Source organism: Aythya marila, assembly GCF_965140915.1.
Source record: "Aythya marila genome assembly, chromosome: 4".
NCBI classification, from domain to species: Eukaryota; Metazoa; Chordata; class Aves; order Anseriformes; family Anatidae; genus Aythya; species Aythya marila.
Window position 1 is genome coordinate 47902581 of NC_139045.1, and position 16648 is coordinate 47919228.

General features: G+C 39.8%; 1 protein-coding gene across 3 annotated transcripts in view; it reads right to left on the reverse strand.

The window, feature by feature from the left end:
* The window catches only part of TRMT9B (tRNA methyltransferase 9B (putative)), a 112612-nt gene that overhangs the window by 10360 nt on the left and 85604 nt on the right, over window positions 1–16648 (reverse strand). Inside the window, exons 2-3 of one of the 3 annotated variants that reach the window (XM_082758705.1) lie at window positions 9006–9041; window positions 1478–1632 (exon numbers count right to left, since the gene is read on the reverse strand). In XM_082758705.1, coding sequence (XP_082614831.1) covers window positions 1478–1631 — 154 coding nt within the window. In that variant the 5' untranslated portion in view covers window position 1632; window positions 9006–9041. Of the gene's footprint in view, window positions 1–1477; window positions 1633–9005; window positions 9042–16514; window positions 16574–16648 lie in introns of those variants that run through there. The other 2 variants (XM_082758706.1, XM_082758704.1) reach the window with 2 other exon arrangements.

Genomic DNA, 16648 nt, shown 5'->3' on the forward strand with positions numbered 1-16648 from the left:
ACCATCACACTATTGCCCTTTATTCTCATGAATTAACAATAATAAGACAATTAGACAAAATGCTATTTTATTCTGCTACTATTATCATGCTTCATGTAAAGCTAGCAAACAAAAATATTTTAATAAAAGGTGGTATTAAACAGAAGAAGAGATTATCGATTGAACATCTCATTTTGAAAAATGTGGTGCCACTAGGCAACCCTCCCATCAAAATGCTTACTGAAAATAAATACTGCAGTCAGATTCCTGTAGGTCTCATTAAACCCCATAAAAGGAGGTACCTTGTGTGCCTTGATGGGAATATTTTTACTGGCAACTGTAAGCATTTACCTTCTGTCCAAATGCATCACATGTGTTTAAATTATTTCATCTGAAACAGTAATGGAGTGATCTTTCAGCAACCACTGTGATAACTGCTTTTAAAGCCTCAAAGAACTTCAGCAAAGCTTCAGATGACTTTTATTGAGGTGACAAAAAAATGTTGGCTGAGAAATACCATGTTAAGCTGACTGCTGAATGAGTAGATGCCACAGGACATTTCCTGGGGTAATTTGTGAAAATGGTGGAGAAATATGAAAGATGCATATCCAAAATAATAGGAGTCCAGTGTTTTTCTGAGAACTACTTGGCAACAGCAAAACTGTATATTATCTTTTGATTTTGGTCTGTAAGAACTTCAAAGATGTTTTTCTCTGATAGGATAAGGCAGGAACATAATTCATTTTGTACATCTGTACACCATGCTGTGTAAACACATTTTACTAGTCTAAGTAGTGAGGAGAATGCAATGATGCAAAGGAGCACCCAGTTTGCAATGATGCACTGCTTAGGCCTGAATGCATAATACAAGCACAAAGCAAACACACCAGGACCTGGAAACACCTACAATGCCTGCAAGTGCAACAGAAAATCAAGGTATAAATTGAACATGTAGAGAAGACAAGGCCATAGCAGAAAAATAAGGCTTTGGTGTCCAAACCTCACTTAGGATAATGGGAAGATTCTCATATAATATATATATATTTTTAACACCCAACATGTCAGAATATTTCTCTGAAGTTAAAGCCTTAATAGTAAAAGTTTTAGAACAAATGAGACACAACAAATTGTGCAGACCAGCAGTACTGAGAGATCTAAAGAAACTGAAATATGAAATAACTGAGCTATTAACGTCTTTTTTTTTTTTTTTTCCAAAAAAAAGTGCACCAGGAGAATGACAGACAGCTAAGCCTGTGGGAAAACCGGTAGATTAAAGATTAGCTCAATCTTTAGGTAAAATTGTATTTACTAGCTGCCCAATACATTGTCAAAGAAATAAAATAAATTGCATATGACATCTAATACTGTTTAAAAACGGTTTTCAAACAATCTCTAGACAAATTTAGAATACTTTTTGCTCTAGAGGATACCTATGATTAATTTATAAACTAGTAAGGTTTACAGACAATATTTCATGCTACCCCAGGGAATGGCTTACCTATGTCAGCAATGAGACTGCCAGGCTCTTGCTCCAACAGAAAGTTTCTAACACGAGGCCATGCTTTGCTCTGCAGATCATTAAAGTAAGCAGCTGTATTTTCATACACACTATGCACATGCTGCTTTTCTAGCTGGGTAGCCTCATGTTCCATCCTGAAAACATAATGAAGAAAGATTATATACAGCCAAACAGAAAGTGTTATAGACTACATTTTATAGACATACATAATTCATAACCTTGTAAGCTTACTTTTATAAAATCATTACACCCATCTAATAGGCATCATATTTATAAAATGCTTTTTAATCAAAGAATCTGGTTTTATTTCATGAAAGTCAACAAATATTTTGAATGTATCTCCTGCCTTGAAGAGCATTACATAACTGCATGTACTACTCAATAACATGCATATTCCTAAGGAATTTCACCAATCTAGTAGGAGCTTACCTGGTGCAAGAAAGGGCATGAATGCAGCAGGAACAGAGAATGATTAAGAAAAGGAAGTTAAGAATAGACTTTCCAGTTATGACTATGGTGAATAGGTATGCAAAACACTATTATGCTATTTGAAATATAGCCTGTACCCTGAAACCAAAGTCCCTAAATGAAGACTAAATTATTTTTGGTTTATCTACTCTCTAGATGTAATGAGGTGGTTGTATTTTTCAACAACAACAACAACAACAACAAAATTAAAATAAAGATCAGGATTTCCCTACCCCCACCTGTCCAACAAACACAATCTTTTTAATTTATAAAATGGGAATTAGTCCCAATGGTCCATTCTGGCTGTAGCATCTTTGAATCTCTCTCTTCAAAGCATTTGTATTCAACCTTTTAATAATCCCTACTTTCATTATTTTTCTGGCACAATTCAGTCTTCTTTTATGATTAATTAGTTCAGCTTTTACTAGCTCAATATATAGGTATATATACATGTGTGTGTATAAAATTCATTAACAGAATAGTAAATTCCCACTGACATTATCAGTGTCATCCTGAGGGGTAAAAAACCCTGACAGCCTGAACAAGAGATGAAGATATTATTGAAATATAGACTTGAAATGATATCACATGCCATAAGTTACTCAATCAGAGCTTTTCTCAGAATGCCATTTCAAGTTATGTTGTCAAATAGCATGGGTTATTTGCAGTAATTTCAGGTAATTATTTCTTAGAGTCTAAAGCCCATTCTTTTTTCTTATTTTACCCTTAAAACAGATTGGGTGTTTCATGCCTGCAGCTATATTTCTTCTCTACCTCAAAATATACTCTATTTTGTTGCCCAGAAATTCTCTACTTGTAAGGAGAAATTCCAAAGACTAACAATGATTTGTTTTCCTTTGTCATCCAGTATGCTCCTTGCTCTATTCTATATTCACATGTGATTACTGTGTGGTTTGGTGTTTCCAAGTGTTTTTATCTTTCCACTTCAAGTTGTTTGTTCAGACTTTGCAGTTAAAAAAACAAAAACAAAAATAAAGTGATAGAGAATGTTTTCAGCCATTCATGCTGAATTCCAAATGCTACAGAAATTTCACTTTATGCCAACTACAGAAGTAGCTGTCTGAACTAAGGCTTAATTTAGATATGTTAGATAAACAGAAAAACCATCTTGGACTTGACATAGAAAATAGTAAGAAGTTTCCCATTGATACAACATTGTATTATACTTTTCCTAAAATATCTTTATTAAATTCCAATGTGGGCTGGACTTCAGTTTTCTACTGAATCACAAACCCATTAAGTTTTTGCCTTTAATTTTCTCATTCACTGGGACTGGTACTGAGTATCCTGTTATATACTGGACAGGTGAGAGATCCACAATACTGCATTAGAGGTTATTATTTTTAGCTACACAATCACTATCAAGATAACATTATCAAGAATTTGATATATTGACATTATCAAAAATAATGTTATCAAGATAACATTACTAATAAACATTATCAAGATAATCATCTGGTTATAAATTTAGGATAATAGTAGTCTACAAAAATGAAAATGATTTCATTTTTCATTTACCCTTTTATTACAATTTTCATTCCCCATGAGAATGTGTATTTTGCAAGTAATTAAGTCACATGATAAAATTAGACTTGCCAGTTTGAGTTTCTAGTCAAAAACCATAACATTGACATGACTTACTTTGCAGCACAGCAGGGAAATGTCCTAGCAATAAACCTCTTCATTTTAATGTTTACAGAAGGCAAGAAATCTGTGGAGTCTGACCTGGCCTGCAGTTGTACAAGTTTCACACAAGCCTGATGTCACTGAAAACATCAGAAACTTAGAACTGAACAGAAACTTTGTAAGCCAAACAAAATACCTCTATTTTTCTTTAAAAACAAAAACAGCAATTATAATTCTTTTGCCTTAAAAAATATCAGACAACATCTCTGTTGCACATAAGTTGTAGAAAATATTCAGTTCATCCAAATTCTGTATTGTGACTTCCAGGATAATCATAGAATCATAGAATCATAGAATATCCTGAGTTGGAAGGGACCCTTAAGGATCATCAAATCCAACTCTTGACACAGCACAGGTCTACCCAAAAGTTCAGACCATGTGACTAAGTGCACAGTCCAATCTCTTCTTAAATACAGACAGGCTCGGTGCAGTGACCACTTCCCTGGGGAGCCTGTTCCAGTGTGCAACCACCCTCTCTGTGAAGAACCCCCTCCTGACGTCCAGCCTAAATTTCCCCTGTCTCAGCTTAACCCCGTTCCCGCGGGTCCTGTCACTGGTGTTAATGGAGAAAAGGTCTCCTGCCTCTCGACACCCCCTTACGAGGAAGTTGTAGACTGTGATGAGGTCTCCCCTCAGCCTCCTCTTCTCCAGGCTGAACAGGCCCAGTGACCTCAGCCGTTCCTCTTACGTCTTCCCCTCCAGGCCTTTCACCATCTTTGTAGCCCTCCTCTGGACACTCTCCAACAGTTTCATGTCCTTTTTATACTGTGGTGCCCAGAACTGCACACAGTACTCGAGGTGAGGCCGCACCAGCGCAGAGTAGAGCGGGACAATCACCTCCCTTGACCTACTAGCGATGCCGTGCTTGATGCACCCCAGGACACGGTTGGCCTTCCTGGCTGCCAGGGCACACTGCTGGCTCATATTCAACTTGCTGTCTACCACGACCCCCAGATCCCTCTCTTCTAGGCTGCTCTCCAGCGTCTCATCGCCCAGTCTGTACGTGCAGCCAGGGTTTCCCCGTCCCAGGTGCAGGACCCGGCACTTGCTCTTATTGAACTTCATGAGGTTGGTGATCGCCCAGCTCTCCAACCTATCCAGATCCCTCTGCAAGGCCTTTACACCCTCATTCGAGTCCACAACTCCTCCAAGCTTGGTGTCATCAGCAAACTTGCTCAAAATACCTTCTATTCCTACATCCAGATTGTTTATAAAAATATTGAAAAGTACCGGCCCTAAAATGGAGCCTTGAGGGACCCCACTGGTGACTGCCCGCCAGCCTGACGCAGCTCCATTTACCATAAATGAGAAAGTCTGTTTTACAAAGGAGGTAATGAAAATGTAAGATGCCCAGAAATCCCACTGCTTCAGCATCTGCTCCAGTTCTTGCTTACGTTACCTGGAAGCTGTCCAATTAGCTAGAGAAGAGAAGAAGAGCAGAAGGTAATTATGGGCATACTTTCCTCATGCTCAGTTCTCTCTCTCTCTCTGTCTGTGTGTGTGTGTGTGGTAGCTTATGCTCCCATCCAAGGGCTCAGGGCAGTGAGGGCACCATGAATTGGCAGCCAGCTGTTCAATGACTGCACCAAGTCTTGACAAGTCCCTAAAATGGGGAAGCAGCTTAAGAAACATGAGACACCTGCAAACAAGCTGTTTGGATAACAAATGAAGAGCAGGATTCCCTTCCCTCTTAATGCTTCCTGGTTCATCTGTGTTTCTTCATGAGACAACAACAAGCCTTTGTTGTGGATGATCTATGAAGTGAGATAATGGGATGAAAGTTGTAGTCTTATTATTGCTGATCTTGCAGGGAAATGGATCACCACTCCATCACATGAAGCTGTGGCATATTAACAACAATGTTGGAAAGTAAATAGGTTGCAGTCCATTGACTCTTGGAGGTAAAATGAATTCATGTTAGTACCATCATGTTAGTACTCAGCAAGTTTGCTGATGACACCAAGCTGTGTGGTGCAGTTGACACGCAGGAGGGAAGGGATGCCATCCAGAGGGACCTGGACAGGCTGGAGAGGTGGGCCTGTGTGAACCTCATGAAGTTCAACAAGGCCAAGTGCAAAGTCCTGCACTTGGGCCAGGGCAAACCCAAGCACATATACAGCCTGGGAGGAGAATGGATTGAGAGCAACCGTGAGGAGAAGGACCTGGGGGTGCTGGTTGACAACAAGCTCAACATGAGCCAGCAACGTGTGCTTGCAACCCAGAAAGCCAGCTGTATCCTGGGCTGCATTAAAAGAAGCATAACCAGTAGGGCAAGGCAGGGGATTGTCCCCCTCTACTCTGTTCTTGTGAGGCCCCTCCTGGAGTGCTGCATTCAGTTCTGGGGCTCCCAGCACAAGAAGGGTGTGGACCTGTTGGGCGCAAGTCCAGAAGAGGGCCACAAAGATGATGAAAGGGCTGGAGTACCTCTCCTGTAAAGTCAGGCTGAGGGGCTTGGGGTTGTTCAGCCTGGAAAAGAGAAGGCTCCGGTGAGACCTTATAGCAGCCTTCCAGTGCCTAAAGGGAGCCTACAGGAAAGCTGAAGGACTTTTTACAAGGCCAAGTAGTGACAGGTCAAGGGGTAATGGCTTTAAACTAAAAGAGGGTAGGTTTACATTAGATATAAGGAAGAAATTCTTCACTCAGAGGGTAGTGAGGCCCTGGCACAGGCTGCCCAGAGAAGCTGTGGATGTTCCATTCCTGGATGTGCTCAAGGCCAGGCTGCATGGGGCTTTGGGCAACCTGGTCTAGGGGAAGATGTCCCTGCCCACGGCAGGGGGGTGGAATTAGATTGTCTTTAAGGTCCCTTCCAACCCAGAGCATTCTATGATTCTATGATTCCATGCTTCTATTACCATATATTTTTATAGCTACACATCTCACTAAGAGTTCCCTGAGTCCAAGGAAATCTAATTTAATCTTTTGCCATTAACATTTTGAAACCTTTTAGATAATTAACTTTTCAATGGTACTGCTTTAAAAAAAAAAAAAACAAACAAACAAACAAACAAAAAAAGTCAAGTTGCTTAGACTTTTTCTGTTGCAGCTGAAGTAAGAAATGTATTTAACTGTGTGACCTTGAAATGACAACAGCCAAAAATTAATAATCCCAGTTTCCAAAATGTTAAAAAGTCAGCATTCTCACCCTGCACACCCATCCCTCACCCCCCCATGCCATATTTTTTGTCAGTTTTGGAATGATTTGGCCAACTGCACTAAGTACCTCTGTCTAAAGAGGTCAAAACAGTTGCTGGCTACCAGATTCAAGGGGTGCCCTAACGCTGAAAAGCAGGAGGTAGTGTTCAGTGCAAAAAATCTGCCTCTTCCACAGCCTACCCAAAGTTTTCTATACCTTACTTTCTTCCGAATCCCTTGTAGCCCTCCTCATCCACTTCAAGTTTCACTGAAACCAAAGATTTTCACGTCTTCCTACGTGTACCTTAGCACATATCATGTCAGCACCACTATTTTAATTTGATTCATAATACAGTGAAGTCTTGAACTGGCTAAGCTCAGTTCCTCCTATGACTGCCTCTACTGCCAGGCCAGTTACAATACTCAGAACATGTTCCAAACTTTTTGTCAATGGCCTCTTGGAAGCACCCTGTGATTTTCACAGTAGTCATCAAACCCTGCATCACTCCTATTTCTCTTCAAATCAATTGCTCTTGATTAATTTGAGCCATTGGCTTTTTGTTTCTCTTCTCCCTTGCAACTGCCTGTTTTCTCTAACCCTTTGATGAGCAGCAGGAACTTACTGAACTCAGCTTGAGAGTCAGATAGGCAAGATTTCAGTCTCTTAATGAGGGCTCCTCATAGTTAAATTCTTCACATGCTAACAGGAATTCTCAATGCCATTTTGAATTAGCAGACTTCCTACTTCAAAGATCTACGAAATTCAGCACAGTTGTGTCTCTTCATGTTGCTACAGCAACATAAATCTTGGTTACACATGCATCTTCAGCTACGGATGTAATAATCTAATCACTGGTCTTGAACAGCATAACCACAAGGGCCAGGTCTATGTCCCACAATACCTTGCTCTCCAGCTATAACAAGAGCAGCTATAGAAACATAGAATCATAAAATATCCTGAGCTGGAAGGGACTAACAAGGACCATCAAGTCCAACTCCTGGCTCTACACAGGACCACAAAAAATGAGACCATGTGTCTGAGAGCACTGCCCAAATGCTTCTTGAACTTCAGCACAGCTTGGTGCTGTGACCACTGCCCTGGGGAGCCTGTCCCAGTGCCTGACCACCCTCTGGGTGCAGAACCTTTCCCTAACCCCCAGCCTGACCCTCCCCTGCCCCAGCTCCATGCCGTTCCCTCGGGTCCTGTCGCTGTCCCCAGAGAGCAGAGCTCAGCGCCTGCCCCTCCGCTCCCCTTGTGAGGGAGCTGCAGGCCGCCATGAGGCCTCCCCTCAGGCTGCTCTGTTCAGGACTGAACAAACCAAGGGACCTCAGCCGCTCCTCATACGCCTTGCCCTCTAGACCCTTCAGCATCTTTGTAGCCCTCCTTTGGACACTCTCTAATGGTTTTATATCCTCATACTGTGGCACCCCAAACTGCACACAGTGCTCAAGGTGAGGCCACACCAGAGCAGAGCAGAGCAGGACAATCCCTTCCCTTTCCTGACTGGCAGTGCTGGGCCTGATGCACCCCAGGGTACGGTTGATCCTCCTGGATGCTGGGACACACTGCTGGCTCGTGTTTAACTGCTGTGGACCAAAACCCTCAGACCCCTTTCCAAAACTAGCATAACCGATACTAACAGCTAGGTAAAAAGTGAGCTAGTCCTATTGCCTTCTCTACCCTCACCTACGGAATGGGGATAACATACAGTGAGCAATGTAAAGTCTATACAGTGAGCAATACTTCTAGTTTACTTACAGTTTGCTTAAGACCTACCAGTCTTTTCACTAAATCACAGTGACAATACCTGTTCTGACAGTGCTCTATTTCATTAATAAAAGCAACAAATAGGAGTATGATTCCAGATACGAATCATTATGTAAAAAAACTTTACCAGTAAATAAAGGATAATGAAACAGAGTATTAGGAATCCTGCTGTGAATAGTTAAACTAGCTGCAATTCAAGTTAAGCGAAAGGATACAGTAGGAGTTTTCTTACATAAGGCTAACAAATCTGGCAATTAATTTCACCCATGCATGAACTGGAACAATCCCACAAAAATACACAGCCTGAAATCAGAGCAAGGGGAAGTCCATACAATATATCTAAAACCTTGCTGAACTAAAGCCCTAATTCAGGAGCATTGCTCCAGTAAAATATGGCAAACTCTGAAGTGAAAAACAAAGAGCCAAGCTTACCAAGAGTCACTGCTATTCAAAATGCTCAATGTGAACCTAGAATTTAAAATAACATCATTATTTGAAATAAAGTTACAATTATTATACTTTCTTTTGCTGAAAAGTAGACAGAATCTTGCCTTAATGAAAGATTGAAAGCATACAGGCTGTTCTTTCAGGATCTTGGACTAAAGAAAAGTTTATGGCTCAAGCTCAGGTTACTGAAAATGACAACGTTTCACTATCACATTTATTTTCTGTCAGTTTTATTCTCCAGTCAAGACTTAGCACTGTTCACTGCACATCTTATTCTTAGATCAGCTATTCATTTAATATTCCCCTTGCACTTTTGCATTCAGGGTCATAATGTACATAGCTGAAAGGTTGCATCATAAGCAGATTTATTTCACTACGTATAAACCCTATTCTGTAGATAGGTTACATTCAGTGAAGATGACAATGCACAAATGCGAACCTTTTGCCATTTAAAAACACTGAAAGAAGGAGCAGACTCATGCAAAAATCCCATTACGTGTCTGTTCATCTTTACTACCACAGGAAAATGCATACCCCAGCTCCCAGCCCAGGGGGTGCATTCCTACTGGGATCACAAATCCCTGTTGCTATATTTGCACTGATGTGTATCTTCAGACCTTCCAGGGCACATCAGCACATAAAACATTCCTCAGCTGGGGAGAAAACAGCCCCTCCTAACTAGGGCAATCCAAGCACTGCTTCCAGCTTTTCCACAGCCACAGACCAAAGTAAGGGGAACAGAACATAGGAGAAAGTTAAAGCAGAGGGAAGAGAGGTAATAGAATTACAGCTTCGAAAGTAAAACTTGGAAGCATTTTCACTTCACTGTAATTTTGCAGGAGAGCGTATGATGTTCTGAGCTTGTAGGGTTTTTTACTGATTTTAAAGGTAAATGCAAATTGGCTTACAATCTTTGTTTGTGGATATACCTCAGCCTGGGGTTGGCTATGAAACAAAAGCACACCAGTTCTCTCTCCCATGATAGCAAACACTGTGGACTGAAGAGTATTTTTGCAAACAACCAATACATTAATTTGTATAATACCCACTTAAGTCTATTAATCAGTGTATACATTAATTAACTGTAAAATACATAGGTTGTAAAAGATAGACACCAATGGGATTTTCTAGGCAAATCTATTGCTCCTTAGCTTTTTCATATAGATTCAGCAACAAGAAAGGACCACGAAAACAGTAAATACGTTCATTAAGCATCCCTCTACTAGCAGCGGTTAAACTAACTGCAAATGCTATCCCTTCTTATTTTCTTGAATGACAATAACATAAGATAGAAGAGGTTTCTGCTTTTTTTTCATATCTGACATAGTCTAAAATGTGGCCTACAAAGCTGAATTCGAGAGGCTTTATGTTATGATGTCATACGTGATGAAAATCATGCTAGCCAAAACCTTAAATCTGCTAAGGCCCAACAGTGATAGATGGCCCAACAGCTGATAGACTTCAGTGCATGTGCTATTTGTTAATCTATTTCTTCTTAACACCTGAACATACTGGCACTGCAGATGGAATTAAGAACTGAACAAATACACTGATTTGCATCCTAGTGTTTGCCAAGCCTTTGCCAGACCTCCAGACTCCTTCAAAGACCAACGTAAAGCCACAAAGCCTAACATCCAACCAATTCTTGAAGACAAATTATATGACTTTGTCTTACACAGAATGAAGAAGCATTAAAAAGGATTTTTTTTCCCAGATTTTACTGAAATTGGGAGGTAATATTATGAATGTGGAGGTAGAAGGCAACTTGAATGAAGATTATGAAATAGAGTCCACTAGTCTTATGAGTATAATGAAAGATACAAGCAAAATCATACAAAATGTGGAGATTAATGAAAATTAACGAGTATTGAATAATATACATATAAAAAATAAAAAAGCTAAGGTCTAGAATGAGAAACTAACTGTCACAGAAGACAAAGAGTAATTAGAAGTTCTTTGTACAGACAGTAGAAAATAAAGGAGGACTTGGAAAGATTTGGTCTACTACTTAGCGGGAAGAAAAATCTAATAAGGGATGCCAAGAAGGCCAAAGTATTCAGTATCCTTTATTCCCCTTCATCTTCATTTTCCAGGTCAATTATTGCCAATAAACTAATACTGTTCACAACAGTGACAAAGGGAAAAGAACTTAGGTTTGAATGGGAACAGAATGGGTTTGAGCTTCTAAAAGAAGTTTGGGGTTTTGAAAACTGGGTTTTGAAAACAACTAGCCTAATAAACAGTACTTAAGGAATTGGTTGCACCAATCTCAGATTAGCCAGTCTTGGAGCAGGTGCAAGTCCCTGGTTTCATGACGTTCTCATAAACAAATTAGGCACAGTTGGTTTAGACTAAATTGCGGTATACCTTGATACTGGTTGGAAGAGAGTATTTGGAGTGTAGTTACCAACAATTCAGTATTACACTGGAAGGATACCCTAAGTAAATCTGTTCAGGAGTGTGTTTTGAATACTGCTCGGTAATTTCTTTACATGGTAGATTAGAGAGTAGCATCCCATCTGCAGATGAACCAAACTGACTGGGGTTCAAATGGATTGGATGACAGTACTAGATAGAATTTAAGTGTTTTGACAGACTGAGAAAGATGAAAGCAAAGTATTCCATTTAGATAAGAATAATCAACTGTAAAAGCAAAGGCTAAGGGAGGCAGGAGGGAAAGACTGGCAGCAGTTCTACAGAAGTGGATCTAGGCATTATGACATTTCACAGAATTAACACCATGCATGCGATAGTGTTATGGTGTTTTCTGCAACATACTGTTGAAAAAAGAAAAAAAAAAAGAAAGAAAAAAAAAAGAATACTAGCACACAGAACACGCAGAAATAGGGCAGATACTTGCAAGTTACATAAAATAATCCTTCTACTACTTTTAGCACTGCTGATGTATCACTTTGAGTATTATGTTCAATTTTGAGCAAGAACGATTTGGAATCACTGGAAATACTGCAGAAGAGAACAAGGATCAGAGATCATTGTAAATCCCTAGGAGATCAGAAATCAATTAAACCTCTGGGGAAGACAGTTGCTTTAAATTGTTTGTCCAGAACAAAAGAGAAGAAGGGAGGACATAAAACCATTTTCTCATACAAGAAGGACTATTTCAAAGAGGGAAAGGAATAATCTGTTTTTCACAACAAAGGGTAGATGAAATATAGTGGGCTTAAATTACAGCAAGGAAAATATGGGTAAGATTTTAAAACAATGAAAAGGATTGAAACTCACTGGAAGTGATTCTGAATTGGGTGGGCCATGGTGCCTCCATCAATGAGGTCTTAAAAACATAAGTTAGTAAAGGACCTATCAGGAAATACATTGATATAATAGATGTAGCTTTGGGGGAGAGATGCAATGCCCCAACATCTAGCTTTGTGACTGTGTGTCTACGATTACTGATATTTGCAAGTATACAACTTGAATTTTTCAAGTTATAAGCAAGATTTCAGTTAACTGCTGTAGAAAAACAAATATGAAAGGCATAAAACATCACAATGTTTATTACTCTTTAACACAGGGGTTGTTTTCGCAACTAAATTAGTAGAGATATTGAACTATTTTCCTCTTGAGTTACAGTTGGTTTGTTTGTTTCCTAAGAGCTCTGCATCAGTATCTCACTCCCCCAGTCATGCTACACTACTTACAAGCTTTAAATATAGCTATTTTCTCTTCCTGGTCACTGTATCTCTCAAATACTTGTAAACAGTTATCTTGCCTTCTCTCCCTTATTTACCAGGAGTTAGCCAGGCATTAAATATTTAATACTTGTCCTGATGAATCAATCTTAGGTGGTCTTTTCTGAGTATTGTTGTTGTTCTCTGTATCCTATCCATATGTCTCCATTCTTCATGCCAAACTATATTCACAGAAATATTTGATTTCCTCATGTCATCCTACAATTCTGGAATTACAGCCTTCTAAATTCCTTCTGTTTCCGCACACTCTGGGTTTGCATTTAGAGTAGTATTTCCAGATGGATTAGATTTAATTTATGCAGTATAATTCTCCTTTTCTTCCTGTCCATAATGTTCATCACTGTTGGTATTTAAATTGTACTTGGTGCTACACACAAAGCCTCCCAAATTAAAACAATTTACAAACTGATTTGAGACATTCAATTACTTGGAGATACTTGTTCTGCTGAAACCTAGTATCTTAGAGACAGAAGAGCACATTAAGCACATAAGCAGCACATTACCAAATAGGATCGCAAATTAAGGCCATCAATGGTTACCTTTGATCCTAAAATTAAATATAAAATATTGCCTAATTAATTACAGTTATTACAGAACTGCTAAGTGGATTCTCTTGATTTTTTTTTTTTAATAAATTACTACTGATTATTGCTCGCTAATTATAACTGACTATATGATTTCGTATCTTAAAATATCCATATTTGTATTCAGTATTCATTATACTGTCTAAATATAGTTTCTTGAGGCAGAAAAAGCTTTAGGTATTAAGTCAGCCTTAGCTGATGACCATCAGAATGAAACCAAAAACAGCATCACACTTTTGTTATCCTACAATGCTCAAAAATCTGTCTGATTAGTTGTTTTTTCTTTTTTTTTTTTTTTTTTTCTAATTGTTAGTCATAAGAAGTCATGTACCTATATTTGCTTTCTTGAAAAAGAAAAGGTGTCATTTATGAGTTTAAGGCTAGTGCTCCAAGATAAAAGAGTACCTTAAGTACAATCTAATAGTATTTGGGTGCTTATGTAGTGGACAAAGACATCTGAAGATAGAACATTAATCCTATCAGGACTCAGAGGTAGGCCCACAGGAAGAAAATTTGTGTTCTGTTGTTACTATAAGGTCAAGGTGTAACCCCCCATAAGGTGTCTGGCCAATGTCACAGACACAGGTTCTTCTAGTAAAAGCTGTAGGAGACTGGGAAATGTGAAGGCTTAGCATCCCAGCATGCAAAATCCCTAGATGAGATCCTTCATTTCCATAAATCACCAGAGTTTTTCTGGAAGATTGTTCCATTTTAAATCCCTTACAGTATGAGTGATACCTTTTTACATAGCTTTGTATTTTTAAGCCTCCTATTCTAATGTTAAAAAAGCATTTACACAAAACAATTTTTTCCTGTTCAGCGTGGAAAGGAAAAACTGTGGTGATCCCTGAGGGAGCTGAAATTTCATATACATACTGCTAAAGTTCTCCGTTAGGAAAATATTTGAATACCATTTGTCTTTCTAGATGCAAATGATTTTATTTTTCTTAAAAACATTCTTTTTTTAAATTATTTTATGGTGGAGAAGAAGAGTTAGTATCTACAAAAATCATCATCTGGAACACCACTAGAAATATTTTCTTACAAGAACTTGGGTCCATAAATAATTTACTTTTCTGAAATGATTACATGTAGATCTGAATGTAAAGTCTTCTTCAAAATGAAATATTTTTCAATAGCAAAACACAAACCAGAATGTGCCTTTAGCCCAATTGTGTTATATCAAAACTTTTACAGGAAAACAAATCAGGCAGGACTCTATGTCCATGAATTTTAGTCAATGACATAAAGTTATGACACAAATATTAATTTTCTTTTTCAATAGGCTTCTTTTTTTTCCCCCAGTAATTCAGTTGATATTTCCATCTCCTTTTATGAAGGAACATACATTAAGTTTTATGAAGAACCAGTGTCTCCACTGCTAAGCACTTCTAAACAAAAGGAGTTCATTTTTCATTTTAAAAATGATTGAAAATTATTCCATCAGCATATAAAAGTCAGAAGGACTTTTTCAGTGTCTTAAATTTTTACAAATTAAAGAACCATACAGACCTCCAGCCATGGTTTTCAGCCACGCTGGGTTATTCTGTATCTATCATTACTTATAAACATGTCCATGTAGGTCCTGGTACTGCAAAGACACGGATATCTGCTTAACCTCATGCACTGTAAATCATCTCACTGACCTCAGGTAGCCTGTTAATAATAGCTAAAGGTAGGAATGTGCACGCAGCTTTTTGCAGGACTGAGCCTTACGCTGTTTGTGCCGTCCCATATTCTTCTGGTTCATCCATCCAGAACGGATGGCAGAATACCTGCAAACCAGAATGTTTGCATGGGAAGTGTTTGTCATCTGCCCCTTCACACAGGGCTGATTTCAAACTCCGAACTGACTTTATAAGCTCATTTGTGGATTTACATTTGTTTTATCTCAGAAAGATGTTGAAAATGAGGAAGAATTATTTGTAGTTTTTTCTTCCCACCCAATTCAGTTTAGCATTATATATATATCCAAAAATATTTTATCCTTTTGAAGGTCTCCTTGCCAGAGGCAATAAACTGCACAGCTGCAGCTACCTACATGTATCTAATTTGCCCAAAGTGCACATCTCCATAAGTTACACAGCAGCAGCACCACTGAAATATCTGTGCAATCCACTGCAAAATCATGATGTGAGAAAGGAAACAGTAACTAAAAATGCACTGCTTCAAAGAGGCGCTCTATAAATAGCATATATGACTGAAATAAATATATCGATGTACTAGACTGAAAATAAATTACAAAAATGAAACCCGATCCCCCCATGGGCTCCATTACGGGGCATTAAAAAGTCCCGAGAGGACCTTTTTGGTTGCTGATGCAGAGACTGCTCCATGTTTTTCCTCTCTCTTTCTCAAGTTTCTGCTCAAAATCATCAACTCCAGAAGCACACATCACCCGAACAACTGTACCAGCAGGGAATGGCATGCTGTGCACTACAACAACGCAGCAGTATTGTTGGAATAATTCTGCTCCTGCTTTCTTTGCACAAGAAAAGGAGCGGATGACCTGACTCCCTGAGCACTGGCTGCTCCCACTGGCATTCGGTGGGGATGAAAATCCCTTTACAAACATTCTTTAAACAGTGAACTCTAAGGGCTCTTCGTGGGTTTACAAAGGCAATGCTTAGGTATTTCCAATATTATAGGAGACAAGAACACGATAAACTATTAAGACGCAGGATTGCTCGAGTTCATTGCTCAGGACTGTTTGCCAATTCGCAGCACATACTTCATTTTTAATTAACCAGGCAACCACAGAGAAACTTATTATTTCTGTTGCAAATTCCCTGCACGTCTCCTGAAAACTACCCTTCCCAACTGCTGCTGCCAAATTCAGCGCCAGCAGCCGTGCTAGATCCTAGCACTGCCTGCAAGCCACGGCCCCACTCAATTAAAATGGGGAGGATGGAGGATGAGGGGGGGTACGTTAAATCTCGAAATCCTTCCGTCCCGGGGTGGGCCAGCTGCTCGGCGGGCAGCGTTTGCAGAGGACCACCTCAACGCCCCAAAGCTGAGATGCCAGCAATCGGGGCGCTATTTTCTTATCTATTTTAAAATATTTTCTATTATTATGATTGCTTTTTGGTCCCCTCATCCTCCCTTTTTTCCCACCCCGAGGCCAGTCTCTGTGGGGATGGAGGGGGGAGGCTGCCCTCCGTGCTCCGAGCATCCCCCCCCCCCCCCCCCCGGCTCCTTACCTGCACCCGCGGGGCGGCGGCGGCTGCATCCCGCCGCGGAGGCGGCGCTTGGCCGGGCCGGGCCGAGCCGTGCCGGGCCGGGGGGGTTTGGGGGAGCCCCGCTTCTCTCCCCCGGCACGGCCCCGCTCCCCCTT